The sequence below is a fragment of the Bos indicus genome, chromosome 17, assembly GCF_029378745.1.
Source record: "Bos indicus isolate NIAB-ARS_2022 breed Sahiwal x Tharparkar chromosome 17, NIAB-ARS_B.indTharparkar_mat_pri_1.0, whole genome shotgun sequence".
NCBI lineage: Eukaryota > Metazoa > Chordata > Mammalia > Artiodactyla > Bovidae > Bos > Bos indicus.
In genome coordinates, this window is record NC_091776.1 from 52,281,165 (window position 1) to 52,301,471 (window position 20,307).

General features: G+C 41.5%; 1 protein-coding gene across 3 annotated transcripts in view; it reads left to right on the forward strand.

Moving 5' to 3' along the window:
• The first annotated feature begins 3,951 nt into the window (after nucleotides 1-3,951).
• Nucleotides 3,952-20,307, forward strand: part of SBNO1 (strawberry notch homolog 1) — a 57,125-nt gene continuing 40,769 nt past the window's right edge. Inside the window, exons 1-5 of one of the 3 annotated variants that reach the window (XM_019977390.2) lie at nucleotides 3,952-4,118; nucleotides 12,568-12,699; nucleotides 13,286-13,390; nucleotides 15,279-15,591; nucleotides 18,965-19,065. In XM_019977390.2, the coding sequence (XP_019832949.1) occupies nucleotides 12,568-12,699; nucleotides 13,286-13,390; nucleotides 15,279-15,591; nucleotides 18,965-19,065 (651 nt within the window). In that variant the 5' untranslated portion in view covers nucleotides 3,952-4,118. The remainder of the gene's footprint in view (nucleotides 4,119-12,567; nucleotides 12,700-13,285; nucleotides 13,391-15,278; nucleotides 15,592-18,964; nucleotides 19,066-20,307) is intronic. The other 2 variants (XM_019977391.2, XM_070769424.1) reach the window with 2 other exon arrangements.

Here is a 20,307-nt window from a genome sequence, read left to right on the forward strand (position 1 = left end):
AGGAGGGGCCCCATGTTGCTGATACCCAAACTCCCAGGAGGGGGTTCTGCTCAGCTGGTGTCTCTGAGCTTAGAGAGTGACCTTGTGGATGCTCTCACTGGTCCTCCTGTCTGGAAGGAGAGTTTGGTGTGATGAGGCCAGCTCTACCAGTAAAGTGTGGGAAAAAACTGCAAAATGGATACAGCTCTTGCTGTAGGAAGGAAAGGCATGTGCCAGGGTGAAGAGGTGTTGCTGGGATGAAGTTCACAGGAAACTTTTTCCTCCTCCAGCCTAGCAGCCTCCCTCTAGGCTTGCAGAGTGTAACGCTGAAACAGCTGGCAAAGCAGCAGTGTAGTTTTGCAGTGAATCACAAAGGAGAGCACAGATGCTTGAGTTTGGAGCTGAGAACTTTTTTTTTTTTTTTAATGAATTTGACTGCACCAGGTCTTAGTTGAGACACTCAGGATCTTCGTTGGCAGCATGCAGGACCTTTACTTATGGCATGAAAACTCTTAGTTGTGGCATGTGGGATTTAGTTCCCTGGCCAAAGATTGAACCCAGGCCCCCTGCATTGGGAATATGGAGTCTTAGCCGCTGGACCACCAGGAACGTTCAGAAAAGCCATGTCTTAATAACTGGTTCACTTGCTTTGTTACTGTCTGTTGTCTCAGCTTTGCTCCTGTCTGTTACACAGAACATTTGTTACAGAAACATGTTTCCTCTTCTTGAAGTTCCCTGTTCACTTCCAGGAGTTAACACCTACTTTTCAAATCTTACAGAGGTTATCACTCTCTCAAGGAAGCCTTCTTTGATTTCCCTGATGAGATCAAATTACTCTAATAGGTTCTGTTAGCTTTTATGTTGCATTGTCACAGTTACAAGTTAACATTTTTTGCTTTGTGGATTAATGCCTACTACTTTGTAAGGGGACCATCCCCGACTCTCCCTCCCCTTGATTTGTTTTTCTTAAACTTGTGTCCCTAACACAATACCTCTAACATATGACTCAATAAATATTTTTTGAATGAAATGAGAAGTACAGTGTAAATATAAATAGCCACAGGGGAGTCGGAGTCGACACCATGACTAAATAGGGAATTTTTCTGAATTATCTGCTTCCAGCAGTATCTCTATTCTGGATGTTTCCAGTAAGTTTTCCTTCTGCCTCTGACCCTCAGTATCTCAGTTTCTATCCCCTGATACAACCACTACTTGTGTTGTCATTCTGAGATGCCCCGAGTGTACATTCAATCAAAATATATTATGTATTCTCATAGACAGAAGTGCTTCCTTCTTGTTAACAACTGTTTCACTGTAGGAAAGTACCATAGTATAGTCAGTTCATCTTTTCTTCAAAGACATTAAGGTTGTTTCCCATCTTTTGCTTCTGCAAATTGCTACTGCCATGAATAACTTTGTGCATAACATTTCTGTGCATATGTGCAGTTGTATAAATATGCCCCGAAACTCCATCTTTTACTTTGGTTCAGGATAAAGAGATGGTGCAGAGATGGCAGCAAGGATCTGGGTGTTGTTTTTTTGCCCGAGCCACACAACATGCGATATCTTAGTTCCCCAATCAGTGATTGAACCCTCGCCCCATGCACTGGAAGCACTGCGTCTTAACTGCTGGACTGCTAGGGAAGTCCCTAGAATCTGGCTTAGATGCTCAGAAAGTACCAAAAAGGTGCGTCTAGTCCCAGTGTACAGCTAGAGTTTGGGGGCCACTTGGAAACTGAATTGCTCCAACCAAGTTTCAAAGACAGTGATGCATTAACTACATTCTCTTAGATTTCTTTACTGCATTCTTTCATAATATGACAATTGCTTGTTTGCTGTCAACTGTACTAGATCATAAACTAGTCTACTGGAAAGTAGTGAACAAGACAGATGAATGACTTTGCTTTCCAATGGTTTTTTTTTTTTCAGCCTCTTGCTCTGGGGCAAGTGGGATCTTAGTTCCCCCCATGAGGGGTCTAACCTGAGCCCTGCATTGGAAGGGCACAGTCTTAACCACTGGACTGCCAGGGAAGTTCCTCCAAGGCATTGTTCTTATGGAACTGTTTTTATTATTGATATCTTTATAGGTGTGTGTATGCAGTAAATGAAATAACAGAAGTGATCAGCAAAGTAATTAACCTTCAATTTAAAATGCCTGGACTTCCCTGGTGGCTCAGACAGTAAAGAATCTGCCTGCAATGCAGGAGACCTGCGTTCAATCCCTGGGTGGGGAAGGTCTCCTGAAGAAGGGACCGACTACCCACTCCAGTATTCTTGCCTGGAGAATTTCATGAACAGAGGAGCCTCGCAGGCTACAGTCCATGGGGGTCGCAAAGAGTCTGACACGACTGAGCCACTAACATACTTTAAAATATTTATATGTACACATATATAATACAAAGGAATTGATGCTTTTGAACTGTGGTGTTTGAGAAGACTCTTGAGCATCCCTTGGACTGCAAGGAGATCAAACTAGTCCATTCTAAAGGAAATCAGTCCTGACTATTCATTGAAGGACTGATGCTCAAGCTGCAATACTCCAATACTTTGGGCACCTGATGTGACAAACTGACTCATTAGAAAAGACCCTGATGCTGGGAAAGATTGAAGGAAGGAGGAGAAGGGGACGACAGAGGACGAGATGGTTGGATGGCATCACTGATGGGATGGACATGAGTTTGAGCAAGCTCTGGGAGTTGGTGATGGACAGGGAAGCCTGGTCTGTGTCCACGGGGTTGCAAAGAGTGGGACACGACTGAGCGACTGAACTGAACAATACATATTTATGTATATAGACACTACGTTGGAAGACTCTATTCTTGCCGTAATTTTTTCCCCCTCTCCCCTAGCCCCATACTGTCTCTAGAAGAGCTCACGCTTTTACCTCGAAGTTAACCAAACCACTAAATTTGCTTGGAGCACAAGGCGAGTTCGACGCGCCACCGGTAGGGGGCAAGAATCACCCAGCGTGCCCATTACCTAAGCAACGGGTTCAAACAGCATTCTCAGGATGACTTTACAAAAGGGTTACCAAGTTAATTTGTTTATTCTGGGTCAGGTCATTTAGTAGTAGTACCAGTAACAATAATCATAACGGAGAATACAAAAATAAGGAAGAGAGAGGAGGTAGCAACAGACCTGCAGCAATCATTAATTGAGAGCAACAGTTTGTTCCGGTTAGTGGGTGTGCGCGAGAAAAAGAGAAAGAGGGGCTAACCGCGCTCTCACTCCTTAGGATTTGATTATGGTAATAGAACAGCCGAGGGGCTCCAGTTACTTGCGGTTTCACATTAAATAAAGTGCTTTGAGCAAGCCTAAGAAGCAATAAGTAGGCGAATATTTTTTTCTAGAATTCATTAAGGTAACAAGCGTTTCAAAGTGACAGAGACACTATTAGATAACCTCCTGGGCCAAAGCCACACACCAAAAACGTTTGAAAACAGCTTCAGGCCCCTCCTAGCGACTTTGAAAGCAGGTGTGGCACGCATGCGCCCGGCCCACCAGCTGACCTCCTCGTGGCAAGTCAAAGCACCGACCTTCTTCCCGACAGCCCGCGGGGGCGAAAGGGCGGAGGAACGGAACTCTCGCGACGTCTTTCGAGCCCCGGCGGAAGCAGTAGACACGTGACTCTCCTAGGCGGCCTTCGCCTTCCCCCCCTCCCCCTTCTCGGAAACCCGGCCCCCTCACCCCTCGCCCACCCGGGAGCCGCGGTAATGGACCGTTTGGGTTCCGGAATTCCCTTGGATCCAACCACTGGTACCCGGTCGGCGGGAGCAACGGAGTTCGTGCTTGGCGGCGAAGGCAGGGGGCAGTCATGGGGGGGTGGAAATCATCTTCCTTCACCTAGGACGGAGGCGGGGCGGAGAGGAGTGCTAGGGAGTAGGGTGTTGGGGGGAGGGAGGAAGTCACGTGGGTCGCGCGGCGCGCGCTGCGTGCGCGCGGCGCCTCATCCGTCGCCCCACCCCCTCCCCGTGGGGCGGGGGGGTTGGGGGAGGGGCGTCAAGATGGCGGCGGGGAGGTAGGCAGAGCCGGACGCCGCTGCTGCCGCCGCCACCGCCGCCTCCGCTCCCGTCGCCTCTGGTTCTTCAAGCTGTCGTCACCTGAGAGAATCTGTTCCGGTGTCGGATCCGGCGGGGAAAGTAAGTCCACCCCTTATCCGTTTTCTGCCTCCACACTCCTTCTCCCGGACAGCCTCCCACTCCCACCCTCTTCGGGGGGCCGTGCGGGGCCGGGCTCGGGGGGGGTGGGGGGAGGCCGCCACCTCACCCTGGCTTGGGGCCTCCCTCGCCGCCCCCTCCGCTGCGCGCCCCGGGGTCTTCGGGGGCACGGTCCCGGCGGCGGCCCCGCCGCGCTCGCTTCCTCCGCCCGTCAGCGCCGGGCCCTGCGGTCGCCGCGCGTGGGGCTCTCGGGCCCCGAGGGCGCGCTGTCCGGGGTTGGAGACACCTCGTTTAAGCGAGGAGTCAGCGTCTGCGGACGCCGGCTCCGGCTCTGCTTGGGTCGCCCCCTTTGGTTCCGCGGCTAGACCAGGGTCTGTGAGGTCCCGGGACCCGCAGAAAAGTGAGCTCCGCAGTCCTTCAAAAGTCCTCGTACCCAGGCATTGCTCCGGTTCAGGGCGAGAGTGCGGGGAGCGACGGGACACCGCACCTACAATTTGCTGGTCACCTCGCTGTCGGGGTGGTGGGGACGGTACGTGGGACACGTGGGGCCACCTTCACGCTTCACCCAGTGATGAGGTTAATTTTGCCCCAAGCTGGCTCGCCCGCCTCCTAGACGCTAAGCAGGCATCTGTGGAGGGGCTAGTCGGTTGGGGATTTGCTTGCTTTGAGAGTGTTTGGCGTAACGAGCATCTAAAGTTCCCCAAACCAGTGTATGCTGGTGGTTTCCCAGTAGTGGTTTGAAGTCGGTTTAACCGCTGAGGAGATTTGGATGTTCCTGAACCCTTGTGATTGTTTCTTTCCTGACCCTGGCATCCAGCTCCTCCCCTTTCCACCCCGGCTTTGTGCTTCTGTTTGGTTAATGTTTGCGGACCACTAACTTGATCCTCGCACGGAGAAGCTCTTTTTTATGTGCGTGCTCGGTTTACTGTGGGAGGCTTTTGTTTTGGGGAGTCGCTGGTTGAGAAACGTGGGAAAAGAACGGGAGAGAAAATGAGAGTCAAAGAAAGCAACGTTTTTATCCATTGAATTGCGCAGCCAATTGTAACTGCACCCGGAAGTTTGTACTGAACACGTGTTGATGAGAGAAGGTTAAAAGCTGGGTCCCCTTTGACCTTTGAAGTTGATTATTAGCAATTTATGTTGAGTTAAATATTTCATATTCTCAATGTAACCAGAATTAGAGACGGAATGGGGTTCTAAAGTGTCGGCCAAGGAGGGCCCAGAAAGCTGTCAAATCCTTAGTTGCTCTCTATCGCTATTCCTCCTAACAGTTGCAGTCACTTAAACCAGCTAACAGTGCGAAGGGATCCCATATTTTCCCGGTTATTTACGGCAGTCAGAACTGATTTTTGTAAGCAATGGGGAAAGCCTTCATCATTGCACAAAAGATAGTCTGTACAGAATTTCTAGGGTAAAATGTAGAATTTACTGCTGGTAGGACATTAGTTTTGCAAGCAAGGGGACATTTTATTTTCATGTTTAAAGAAGTTGTTTCCAGTGTTTACCTTACCAGAGAAGACATGTTTACTGTTTTCCTCTGGCTTCTGCTTTTTATCTCCCAGTCTATTTCCAGTCTAAATTTATTCCTTACAGTTCTTCAGAAATTTAAGTAAATTTTACTTCAGTTGCTGGATAAGTGTTAAAAAGGGAGGTTTAGTGAGTGACTTATAGTTGATAAATTCATTCATCCAGTCATTCGTCCATTGAGTGCTTTTATGTTTCAGGCAGTTTTACAGGTTTTAAGGGCGTTACTGAGATTACCATTTTTTTTTTTTTTTACCACAGATTTTTAAAGTCGTCCTCGTGCCGCTCCCCCCCACCCCACCCCCCCACCCCCCACCCCGCGAAGACTTTAGGTACAGATAACATTTTGGCCTTTCTTAGTCTCTAAATTGAGCTTTGATTTGAGATTTGCTGACCTGCCTGTGAAGTAAGAAAGCAGGCAGGTCTGAGGGCTGGTCTTCACAAGTTACCTGACTTTTCAGGTAACTTGAGGCTCTGTGGGTTTTTGAACATTGAAGTAAAGAAAGATACTTTCTGAGAGGAATTGTTTTCCGTTAAATACCCAATTAGTAACCAAAATGATGTAATCCTTAAGTTTTTGCTCTTGTCTTTTTTTATGCTAATTGACAGATCCACTTTGATGTGGCTGAACTGAGTATTAAGGACAGCCTTGGGATACCACTGAAATTTTCTGTAGATGGAAAGGATAGGCTCTTGAAGAGCAGGAACTCTCTTATGAACAAAAAATATATATATGGTACAAAACCCATCAAATTAATTTGGTTATTTACTTCTTAGCAGACAGTATGTAGCACAGAGCAGTGATTTTCAAACCTTTTTACTGTATTCCATAGTAAGAAATGTGTTTTATATTGTGAACTCTAGCACATTAATACATGTGTAGAACTGAGTTTTATATAACAACGTTTACTTTTTACTGTGTGCTGCACTATGTTCTGTATTTAACATATTTGAATAGTCTGTATTTGAAACATTTAAAAAATACCGGTCATAACGTAAATTACTTGACAACTTGTTGTGTTGTGACTAGCAGTTTGAAACATACTGGTATGGGATTCAAAGCACAGGATCTGGGAGGTGTGGTATCAGCCCTCCTAGGTTTGTAACTCTGCTCCAAGCTTGCTTTGTTGTTAACTTGTTACGGTTCATCTCTCTAAGCCTCAGTATCTCATCTCCAACAAGGGGATAACAGGTAATTTTTACTTATGGATTATTTTGAGAGTTAAGAGAAAAAAAGTCCAACCATCCAGTGAATGTTGGGAAGACACTAGCCATCTGATTTTCATGTTGTGATTAAGAACGTAGTTTCACCCTCCTCCCCCGTTCTTTCTCATGGTGCTTTTTCAAAACATTTTTGGAACTTGTATATAATCTGCACATTCCTTTGTGATTCCATTCTTTCTATAGATTTTGCAGTCAGAGTGAGGGGAGGGGCATGTCAATGAGCAATTGCTGCTTGGGGAAGTAGGTGTTAAAAAACACAGATTATACCTTTTTAGGTAAAGAAAATTTTCTTTAGCAAACTTGTTTATATCTACGTTCCCTTCTACCTAATAGTCTTAAGGAACCAGTGCCCGGTAGACACTTAATGAATACTTGTTGATGGACTTACCAGTTAAATTCAAAGTGGATCATTATCCTTCAGATTCTTAAGCTAAATGTCAGTCATCAGATATCCCGGCTGGGTAAAAACAAAAGTTGGGTCAAAAATCAGATGTGCTTAGCACTACTAAATAATGAGAAAAATCCTTTTCAGGCAAAGATTTTTTTTTTTTTTGAGGATAGTTGCTTTACAGTATTATGTTGGCCTTTGCCATATATCCGTGGAGTCATAAGAGACACAACTGAGCGACAAACACACTGCCATATAGCAACATGAATCAGCCACAAGTATACGTATGGCCCCTCCCTAAGATAATTTTTTTTAAAGATACTTCTTAAAAATGATACTGTGTGTACACATCTGAAGGTGTCTGCCACTTTCCTCTAGATACGCTGGTTAACTGGACAAATTGAAAGTATGACCTGAGTAAAAAAGAGCTGGTATTTTATAGAGCTAATATGGAAGTTAATTATTGAATTAAAATGCGAACAGGTAAAGTTTATATTCTGGAAATAAGGTGTTGCATCAGCAATTTGAAGAAAAACATTTTTTGAACTTTGAAGTAATGTTTATCAGTATGATAGTTAATAGCTAGAATTGCAACCCACTCCAGTGTTCTTGCCTAGAGAATGTCAGGGATGGGGGAGCCTGGTGGGCTGCTGTCTGTGGGGTCGCACAGAGTCGGACACCACTGAAGCGACTTAGCAGCAGCTAATATTTATCCCAAGTAGTATAACATTTAATTATTGGAGGAGAAAATGGCAACCCACTCCAGTGTTCTTGCCTGGAGAATCCCAGGGACTGCTGGGCCTGGTGGGCTGCTGTCTAAGGGGTCGCACAGAGTCGGACACAACTGAAGCGACTTAGCAGCAGCAGCAGCATAACATTTAATCAACACAGCAATCCTATAAAATAGGTTCTCATTTTATTCCCATGTGAAGATGAGGAAACTGAGTCGTTGTTACTTGACTTTCTCATACTACTGGCAGTATGCTAAGCCATGTGTTCTGTTTGACTCCCACTTCAACCTCTGTGGTGTGCTGCTGCCACTGCAGATACATCCCTCGTGTCTTTCCAGAGCTGTGAAGGATCTGCTTTGGTCTCAACAAGAGGAACCTTGTCTTTGTTGATAGGTTTCAGTGTTGGTATTCTCGGTGGGAACTGTATCCTTTCATTCTTCTGATTGGCTGTTGTTTCTCAGGATTCTTTTCCTGCCAAGGATATTTCTTAGTTTCTCTTTACTACTGTTTTATTTATTATTTGTTATTTATCATTGATATTTTGATAGATGTACTGTTTGAACAGGTGATATTTTTGAAAGTATTTATGACAAAATAGAACCTTTTTGTTGTTCATTGTTTGAAATAGAATCACTCTATGGTTAGTAACTTTTAGGTTTGTTAGGTTCAGTTCAGTCGCTCAGTCATGTCCGACTCTCTGCGACCCCATGGACTGCAGCACGCCAGGCCTCCTTGTCCATCACCAACTCCCAGAGTTTACTCAGACTCATGTCCATTGAGTCTGTGATGCCATCCAGCCATCTCATCCTCTGTCATCTCCTCCTCCCGCCTTCAATCTTTCCCAGCGTCAGGGTCTTTTCAGATGAGTCAGTTCTTTGCATCAGGTGGCCAAAGTATTTGTTAGGTTGCTGCTGCTAAGTCAATACAGTCATGTCCGACTCTGTGCGACCCCATAGACGGAAGCCCACCAGGCTCCCCCATCCCTGGGATTCTCCAGGCAAGAACACTGGAGTGGGTTGCCATTTCCTCCTCCAATGCGTGAAAGTGAAAAGTGAAAGTGAAGTCGCTCAGTCATGTCCGACTCTTAGCAACCCCAGGGACTACAGCCTACCAGGCTCCTCCGTCCATGGGATTTTCCAGGCAAGAGTACTGGAGTGGGTTGCCATTGCCTTCTCCGTTGTTAGGTTGCTACTACATATTAAATGTCACCGGAGGTCTGTGAAATCTTTGTAGACACTGTGACAGTTCTTTTGCACATAATGGTATTTGCGTTTACATTATATACTTTCAAAATGAGAATGTTGTTTTCCCTCTCAGGAATATATCTTACTTGTTTGTAAAATGTGGAGAAGGTTGCATAATATAACCTTTTAGGGGCTCTGTTAGCTTGAGCACTGAAATTCTGTAAGTCTGTAATAGTTTCAGAATAGGAATATGATTAAATATTAAGGGTTTTTGCTTAATAAAGTTACACACTGGCATAGATGTTTTCTCTATATCCCCTTCCCTGCTTCTCATTGCAAAAAAAAAGTACAAATAGGAAATTTTTGCCCAATTGGCTTGAGAGAAAGGCTCTAGGTTTTATTTGTATATAAGATGTGTATAAAATTAAAATCTTTTTCACTAATAGTTTGTGAAAGACAATGTCTCTTACAGTATTGTCTCCGCTTGGTCACTCCTCAGATCAGAGGGTCTCAAATTGTGATCCCTATGAACTTTGAAGAGATCACTGATAATGTTACTTACAAGTGTTGCTGTTATCTCTCGTGTGAATGCCAACAAGTTTCTTCCCCAGATTCCTCTCTTCTGTAATATTTTTGTACTTTTAATTGTAGTTGTTCGGAAAATATATTTCAAAAAGCTCATGAATTCAGTAACACTTAAATGATTTTTTGTTGAAATAAATTAATGATATTTGTGTACTTTTGAGTATAATTAGGTCATTGGTCCTAGTGAAGTATTTTATAATTGAAAATGTATTTTTTTAAGCATTAATTTAGCACTCTTGGTACATATGTACTATGTACTAGAATAGTAATTTGTAAAGTATGGTCAACTATTATTTATTACTTCCTTATTGGAGTAGTTTGTCAATTTTATATTAAATCCATGTTGGGATATTTCTCCTTGTCTCCTCTGGCATCTGGTTCTTTCATACTATTTCCATCTTGCTGTGTAATATCAACACTCCCCATTACAGTTCAGACAGGCATTTATTCTGAAGTTAAGTATTAAAACTCCACACCAACATTGACTTCTTTATCTACTGATTGGAAAGAGATGGCATGACTTTGGGAGTTAGAGAAGTCTAGATCTAGGTGTGGCCTTGGGTGGGTAATTTAAACTTTTTGAGCCTTAGTTTCATGTCTAGGATTGTAGTACCTATCTTGCTAAGGGTTGTCATGGACTAGTGATGTACATGAAGAGCTAAGTACGCCGCAAGGCTTGTGAAAAATAGTGAAAGTCGCTCAGTTGTGTCCTACTCTCTGCAACCCCATGGACTATACGGTCCATAGAATTTTCCAGGCCACAATACTGGAGGGGTAGCATTTACTTTATCCAAGGTAGCTTCCCAACCCAGGGATCAAACCCAGATCTCCCACATTGCAGGTTGATTCTTTACCAGCTGAGCCACCAGGGAAGCCCAAGAATACTGGAGTGGGCTTCAGTATTCTTCTCCAGCAGATCTTCCCAACCCAGGAATTGAACCGGGGCCTCCTGCATTGCAGTCTGATTCTTTACCAACTGAACTTTCAGGGAAGCTCAAAAGACAATTAATCACTGTCAGTTCCCTTCCTCCTGTCTGCTCAAAATGCTTTCTTCCTTAGACTTCATTTCTCTGAAAAATTTTGGGGAGATCTTCTTTGGGCTCTTTTCTTTTTTAAACAGCAGGTCTCCCCTTAGTTTGTTTCTCAATGTCTGTGGTTTCCACCTGAAACTCATTCATACTTCCTTTAGAACATCTTTCTAAATGATGTACAGATGACATAGATTTATCTAGTAGAGAATTTCTCTGTTAAAATGTCCTGATTTCATCTAGAAGAGTAGGTCTTGTATGTTGGGAAGTCGTGGTATTCTTGGCTAACAACGTTTTTTTTTTGTTTGGTAGGACATAATGAAACATTTAATTCTATTGCAAAGTCTGAAAACAAGTGGACTAACTGAAATTAGAATATTATTTATGTAGCATGAAATTAGTTCTCTGAGAAAAACCAAGCGGTCAGATTGCCCATAAGTATGTTTGTATGTATAAATTGGTTATTTTAGATAAATTAATGAGAAAAGTTAAAATTGAGAAAGCTCTGTTAAACTTTATTTTTCCTTACAAAATAGATAAAAATCCATCTTAGTGGTAGAATACTTTGATCTGGCTTGGGAAACTTCAACTGAAAATGTGTCTGCCTACTCGAAATAGGCATCCCCCCACCCCCCCTCCACCGAACTCCATGTATCTTTAGGTCTCCTGGGCTCAACCTCCCCCCCAGCCCATTTTCTCATGGCTTAATTCTAATCCTTTACCAACTTTTATACTCTATGTGTATTTCATGTTCCCTCTTTCATTTTGAGCTTTTATTTAAACTTATGGATTCTCCTTCGTAAATATCCTGGAATCCATTCCCGCTTCTTTATCTCTGTACTCTGCTCTTAACACCGTATTATCTTTTTCCTGGTCTGCTGTAGCAGTTTCCTAAGATGTCTCCCTGCTTTGGTCTTACTCTACCCATTCTCAGTTTGCTTCCACACCGCTATGGAGTAATTTTTCTAAGCCACAGATCTGACTACATCATGCGATTCTCTATCTGAAAACCCTTTAGTAACTGCTGTTGCCCTTAAGATTAAATGTGCTCCAGCGCATAGTGAACAGGCTGTAGTGATAATCTCCTGTCTCTCTCCATCACTTTTGCGAACCTCATATTTCTGTTCTGAGCTTCCATACCCACGGTGAACATGGTGAATTACTGTAGCCATCTTTTCTGGAGTGCCAGTATCTTTGTGCTGCCATGAGTTTGAATGCACTATCCAGAAGATCCTCGTCTGCCTGGCAATTTCTTACCTGGGACTTGCTTGCATTGTCATCTTTGTAACCTCTCTCTCCAGGTTAATTCACCATTTCCTTCTCTGTTCCCACAGCATTTTGTAGACATAGACTCTTGCTGTGATTTACATACTTCTTTGTCCATTCCACCTTTTTTAATCATCCACTTTATTTTTGAATTACATAGTGTGGCTTTTCTTTCTTTTTAAAAAATATTTTATTTGGTTGTGAACTCTTCATTGTGGTATGTGGAATCTAGTTCCCTGACTAGGGATTGAACCTGGGCCCCTTGCACTGGGAGCGCAGAGTCTTAGCCACTGGACCACCAGGGAAGTCCCTTGTCCTTTCCATCTTAATGTGAATTTCTTTGGATAAGAGACTATTTTCATCTGTTTTTGCCTGCTATGTAGAAGATTTTTCATAAATACTGAATAAATGGATTTGGTAGAAAATACTGGTTTATATTTAGAAGAGTGTTAGTTGTCATCCTAAATTTTTTATGTTAATATTTAATATTTTGTTCTAAAGATGGTGGAACCAGGGCAAGATTTACTGCTTGCTGCTTTGAGCGAGAGTGGAATTAGTCCAAATGACCTCTTTGATATTGATGGTGGAGATGCGGGGCTTGCAACTCCAACACCTACCCCTCCCATACAGCAGGTAAGAGTTTTCCAAAGCATCTGTAAAAAATGAATTTAAAAAAAAAAAAAAATGAATTTTTTCTTAGTTTTATTTTCTGTTATAGAAATAGGTATTAATAAGTTAATTTTAAATATGCATGTGAACATTATTTTTATGTTGAGTGTTAGTGTTCATTCACAAGGTGGAAAGTAACTTGTAGTGCAAATCAAGATGTTTTCTGCTTTGATATATGGTGATATAAAAGCAAGAGATGAATTGCTTAGAGTTATTATGGGAGGACCACTAATCTCAATACTTGTCTTTGTACTTTATAGGAACATTTTTCTGAGATTTCACACATTTTTCATTTTTTGTGTAGGTTTTACGATACACATTCTCTGAAAGCAAAAATAAGATTCTGGTGTTAGTGTAGTTTAATGAAGATATTATGCTTATAAATATTGTTATTTTGTACCTGGTATCAGTGGTTTTACATTCCATTTGAATGTAAAGCTTGGATTTTTTTTTTTTTTTTTAATTTTAATGAAATAAATACATCTCTTGTTCTTGAAACAGAATTCACTGCCATCATTCTTTGTTTCTTTCTCTGATGTTTTCTCTCCAGTCAGTGCCACTTAGTGCATTAGAACTAGGTTTGGAGACTGAAGCAGCAGTTCCTGTTAAACAAGAACCAGAGACGGTACCTACTCCAGCACTTTTAAATGTTAGGGTAAGAATTATTTAGATTTGGCATTGCTATGAAAATAGTTTAGGATTATAGTCATAAAATAACCTTTATTATAAAATAGTTTATTTTACTAGTTCTGCTTTTTGCTGCTTTCCCAATATTTACTCTCACCTACTTTCACGACTGAGGACTGAACTGAATTTTATAAAACATTTCTTTCACTCTTCTGTTATGTTGATCAAAAGATAGGAAAAAAACATTTTTTTAGTTTGTTTATTGAAAATGATCAAGAATTCATGAAGTAAAGATGAACTACACATTATCCCATTACATTTTTCATTTTAATCAGTTTGGTCCCTTGGCACATATAATAATTACTATGCTTTAAATGTAGAGTTCCTCCTCTTGCTTTAAACATAGCGGTTTTGTTGTTGGCAGCTATGCCTTATGGGGTCTCAGCTTCCCCTATCAAGAATTGAACCCTGGCCCTGGCAGTGAAAGCCTGGAATCCTAACCACCAGGGCATCAGGGAACTCCCTAAACATAGAAATTACTTATTTAAGAGCCCTAGTGGTATAAATTATTAGATAAACTGTTAGGTTAAAATTTGATGACTTTGTGATAAAGTATTATTGAAAGTTACATTTAAAATTGATAAATTGTAATCTAGAAGATTCTTGTTAGAAAAGCCATGGAGAAATAACAGATACTTTGAAGAGGGCAGAAAGTAGAAATAGATTTAAATTTATAAAAATATCTTAGTTGTACTTTAGTTGTAGAAGTCATAGACATACTGTTATCCTCAGATCTTGACTTTTTAAAAAATTTTTGTCCAGTTCCTAACTCCCATTCCCAACTAAAAAAGATAAAATGCTATATAGCTTTGTCTTAGACTCAAAGGAAGAATCCATATTATCACTAATATTTGTAATTTACCTGGGTGGATTTTTCATATGTCATAGGAACTTAAAACTCTGCTTGGTGGCTTTATCTTAGTAAATTAAACATCAGTATAGTCTGTGCAGTAGACAAAAAACACTCTATAGGAATCATAGAATGTTAGACATGAAAAATGATCCTCAGTGATTTGCCTAGGGTTATCTTATTAGTTGAAGCGGTGCTGGGATTAGAAATTATGTTCCTAGTCCTTGTGTTATGTAGGGTTGCTGTACATCACAGCTTACTTAGGATACTCTCATTTTATGCTTGCTGCCCTCAGCATTACTGCTATACCTTCTTTACCTTAAAGTGGTGTATTTTAACTTGGCTGTAGTTTAGTTGCTAGGTCATGTCCGACTCTTTGCCACCGCGTGGACTGTAGCCCTTCAGACTCCTCTCCATGGGATTTCCCAAGCAGGAATACTGGAGTGGGTTGCCATTTCATTCTTCAGGGGATCTTCCCAACCCAGAGATGAAACCAGCACCTCCTGTATTGGCTGGTGGATTCTTTACCACTGAGCCACCAGGGAAGCCCTTTAACTAGGTAGTTTATAGCTAATGATTATTAGAAATGAAGTGCCAGTGGTTAGCTAAGATTCTTAAGTCAGTTTTAGATTTTTAAATGGCCTCCTCTGTTTATGGATATGAGTTGCACTAGAGAGTAAAGCGGAGAAGGCAATGGCACCCCACTCCAGTACTCTTGCCTGGTAAGATGGATGGATGGAGGAGCCTGGAAGGCTGCAGTCCATGGGGTCGCTGAGGGTTGGACATGACTGAGCGATTTCCCTTTCACTTTTCGCTTTCATGCATTGGAGAAGGAAATGGCAACCCACTCCAGTGTTCTTGCCTGGAGAATCCCAGGGACGGGGGAGCCTGGTGGGCTGCCGTCTATGGGGTCACACAGAGTCGGGCACGACTGAAGTGACTTAGCAATAGCAATAGAGAGTAAAGAATTTTTCACAGGTGTGATGTATATGGTTTTCTTTTCTAGCAGCAGCCTCCATCTACTACAACATTTGTGCTGAATCAAATAAATCAGCTTCCAACCTTGGGATCTACAATTGTAATGACTAAGACACCACCTGTAACCACGAATAGGCAAACCATCACTTTAACGAAGTTCATTCAGACTACTGCAAACACACGCCCTTCAGTCTCAGCACCAGCAGTACGAAATGCCATGACTTCCGCACCTTCAAAAGACCAAGTTCAACTGAAGGACCTGCTAAAAAATAATAGTCTGAATGAACTCATGAAACTGAAGCCACCTGCTAATATTGCTCAGCCAGTTGCAACAGCAGCTAGTAAGTCTTTGTTTTCAGTAGTGTCAACTTGCTGCCTTTGTTAAGATATGTCAGTGTGTTTTCAGGGGTGTACTTAGGTCTTGAAAGAACTGAGCATGAAAGATGACGTCTGCATGACTCTCCTTCAAGGGAGCAAACATTTAAAAGCTTTAAGCTTTGAGATAATGTGTGGAATTGAGAAGCTACATTAACACCATGAGATCTCAAGTTTTGTATATTGTGAATAGCTGGCTGACATATTTCTCAGTCCTTTAAATCATTGCTTCTCAAACTTTATACCTGTGAGTCACCTGGGGATCTTTTTATTTAAAAAAAATTATTTATTTTGGCTGCTCTGAGTCGTCTTTGTTACTTATTGGCTTTCTCTGGTAGTGACGAGCAGGGACTCCTCTCTAGCTGCTGTGCTTAGGCTTCTCATTGGAGTCACTTCTCTTGTTGTGGAGCACACACTCTAGGGTGCTTGGGCTTCAGTAGTGTGGCTCTCAGACTCTAGGGTATGGACTCAGTAGCTGTGGTGCATGGGCTTGGTTGCCCATGGCATGTGGAATCTGCCCAGACCAGGAATCTAACCCATGTCCCCTGCATTGGCAGCCTGATTCTTAACCACTGGACTATCAGGGAAGTCTTTACATGGGAGTCTTGTTAAAAAACAGAATCAGATTCAATAGGTCTGGGGTGGGGCCCAAGATTCTGCGTTTCTAACGAACTTTTTAGAGTTGCTGTTACTGGTGGTCTTTGGACCATGCTTAAGGTAACGGGCTGATGCTTTGCTCTAATTCCTACAGTTTTATGATCTTACCTGTCATTAGCTTCATTGCTTGTTGGTAGTTGTGTTTTTAGTAAATTTTTTTTAAAATAAACTTTTATTGTAAACTAATTCACTATATTTTCTTCTAAGTGAGCACTCATAATGCTTTTTAAATAATAGCTTTATTGAGGTAATTCACATACCATTGTACCTTCTAAAGGGGTACAAGTCAGTGGATTTTAGTATATTCACAAGAATTGTTCAATTACCACTAGGTAATCTAATATTTTAAGTGTAGGTTTAGATCTAAAGAGAAAAAGCTCAACAGTGGTTTGATCACTTTTTTTAGAAATTCATTTGTGTGTAAAGAATGTAAATTTTACAGTTAGTTTTTCTTTATAGAGTGGCTTATTTATTCCTCAGTTATTTAAGAGATAATTTGTTTGTTTATTTTTGGCTGAATTGGGTGGCTTGCTGGATCTTAACTCCCTGACCAGGGATCAAACCTGTGCCCTTGGCAGTGAAAGCATGGAGTTCTACCACTGGACTGCTAAGGAATTCTCAAAATGTGAACTCTTGAGAAGGATAGTCTTTCTTTCCTTTTTCTATTGAGTTAAATAGTATTTGCCTGCCTGCCTGGTGATGTATACTAATATGTAACATTCCATTCGGCCCTTGGAATGAGGTTATAGATACTGAGTAGAGAGTTCCTCCTTCCACACAACTGCTTTATTTCCAGCTGTGGGAGATAATGTTTTAACATCTGATGCAGACTGTATGTAATTTTGCAGCAGAATTGATTGCTTGGAAGTTCTAATGTCCTTGCATTTATGAAGTAGAGGGCTGGGGCATTCTGAAGGAATGGGCAAGGAGTGTTTGTAGAGTGATGCAGAACTAACATTGTCTCCAGTGACAAATGTAATAAAAAAAATATCAGATAATCTAACCTTTCCGTTTGAGTCCATACTGTTGTGCTTTATGGCTGTAGTTTTACTCTCAAGGTTACTGTCTTGAACTAACTGGAGCCTGGCAACTTGATGCTCATTGAGAAATCGTTTTAACTATCTTAGGACTGATTTCCAACCTTTGTCATGGAGAGCAGGACCATGCATCTGATCTGAAATGGCTCTTGGGAGACTTAGGGCTGGTCAGCAGTTAGTGGAAGCTGGTTTTCATTAAAGTCTGGGTTTAATGAGGAGAAAGACTACTGCTGTGTCATTGTGAGGAAAGAGTTTAGAGAGCAAAACAGGGTAGATTTGAAGTTGACCAAGTAATATCTAGTACAATAACATCTACATCCAATGTAACAGTTTTTAAAAGACAGATGACTGCAAGTCAAGGCCATCCTTGTGTGGAAGCCTGAGAAATTGTCATACTGGAGGAGGGACGAAAAAGAAACATGATAAATGAATGCTGAAGATAAACTAACTTCTGTGTTGTAGGAGAGGGTCATTTTTTTATTGAAAGGGAAGAAAGATAAACAATGAAATAACAAAGAGCAAGGTTTTGCATGTTCTCTGTCTCTCTTGTCTTTTGTTTTTGGCTGCCCTGTCTGGCTTGTGGGATCCTAGTTCCATGGCCAGGGACTGAACCCAGGCCCTAAGCAGTGAAAGCATGGAGTCCTAACCACAGGACCACCAGGGAATTCCGTGCCTGTTCTCTTCTATCTGTGTGGATATTGCCCCTTTTGCAGTCCTTAGCCCTTTGGGTTTCTCTTTGGATTCTGGTCTCTCAGTTGAGCTCCAGTCCTTTCTATGAAACTGTTCACTGGCTCTTTGATGTGAAACAAATCTGTGTCCCCAAGCTTAAATTTATTATTTCTGTACCAGCTTCTTTATCTTTCTAACGCTTTAATCCTAGTCATTGTGTAGTCCAAAGTGACAGGCCACCAAAGTACTTCCCATCTTTTGATAGAGTACATAAACAAGATGCTGATGCATTCTCCTGATGCGATTTCCACACTGATCTCAAGAATACCAGTACTGGGAATGCTTCAGGGATGGCTGGAGGCTGGTTACAGGGGTTCTGGGTTTCTCAGTCAAGCAGTTCTGCTTTGATTGAGAGGTTCTGTTTTTAATGTTTAAAAAAAGTGTGTAAACCACTAAGAAGCCCAGGTTCTTTGTTTGGATCTTTATTCTGAGGGAAGGAAGACCAGAGTTCCTTGATTTTTTAAAATTTTTTTCTCCCTAATTAAAAGAAATAATTATTTTGTCTGAAAGTTAATAATTACCTCCAGATCAAGTGAGATTGACTGTCTCTGTGATAACACCAGGTGTTGGGTTTGTTTTTTTTTTTTAATGAACTAAGTGAAGTGTCTCAGAATAATGCTAGCCTTTGGTAATTGTTTTGAAATAAACTGCCAAATAGTGTTCTGGTTGAGGTGTCTTTTTAATAAATAGTTTTCAAATTTCCTGTACACACATTTCTTTTTGTTTTCAATTCTTATCTGCATAATGACATGTAGCTTTGAATATTTTTATCCTAACGCTTAATTGGAAATAAGCAGATTTGTATTCTTTGGTTTGTGAAGTGGGTAAACTTTACTGAATTTTTTTTTAAACTGTAGGAAAAACGTTTGTTTGAACAATGTCTTGTTCTAAAATGTAAGTTGTCTCTCCTCATCAGCTGATGTAAGCAATGGCACAGTAAAGAAAGAGTCTTCTAATAAAGAAGTAGCAAGAATATGGATAAATGACATGAAAATGAGGAGTTTTTCCCCAACCATGGTGAGTTTCAAAAATTGTATCTCTGTTTTTGTGTGGTATGAAGATATACTTGGCTCTACCCTTGGCTAAGTGTATTTTTTTAGGTGAAGGAGAGTGTCTTAGCCACATAAACTAAGCATTAAACCTCACTGGAATAAACTAATGTGTTCTAAACAAGGTGATTGTAACTTGCATATTTGATAGAGTATTACATAAAATACTAACACCTTTTTTATTGTAAATCTTGTCTGATAAGTAAAAAAGACAGTGTGGGGCTAACCAAAAGTATTTCATAGTTATAGTCATTTTAGGATTGAGCCTTATTATATAGCTAGTTATGAACTGTCAGATATATAATGGTTTAATTGTAAGCAATTACATGATAACTTTTTTAAAATTTATTTTTAATTGTAGGATAATTGCTTTACAATGTTGTGTTGGTTTCTGCCGTACATCAACATGACTCAGCCATAGGTACATGTATCTCCCCTCTCTCTTGAACCTCCCTCAACCTCCCACCCTATATAATAACTTTTTTTTTTTTTATTACATTTTGAAAGTGCTATATGCTTCAGGTAAATTGATACTATCAGCTCAGTCCTCAGTCGTGTGCAACTCTTTGCGACCCCGTGGACTGCAGCACGCCAGGCCTCCCTGTCCATCACCAACTCCCAAGAGTTTACTCAAACTCATGCCCATTGAGTCGGTGATGCCATCCAACCATCTCATCCTCTGTTGTCCCCTTCTCCTCCCGCCTTCAATCTTTCCCAGCATCAGGGTCTTTTCAGATGAGTCAGCTCTTCGCATCAGGTGGCCAAAGTATTGGAGTTTCAGCTTCAACATCAGTCATTCCAATGAATATTGATGACTGATTTCCTTTAGGATGGACTGGTTGGATCTCCTTGCAGTCCAAGGGACTCTGAGGAGTCTTCTCCAACACTACAGTTCAAAAGCATCAATTCTTCGGCACTCAGCTTTCTTTATAGTCCAACTCTCACGTCCATACATGACTACTGGAAAAACTATAGCCTTGTCTAGACAGACCTTTGTATGAAAAGGCAAAAAATTGATTCTATACCTGTATTTAATAATTGCACAGTGTTTAACCCTGCCTCTGTGAGGTGATTTCTGGTTCCCCCTTTTAATAAACATAATTTAACACCACGTGGTTTAAGTAGTAATAGAAGGTACAGCAAGAGGTGTGTTGTGATGCTCGCAATAAGGATTATGAGTCTGGAGGAAAATGAGACTCAGGTGGCCTGG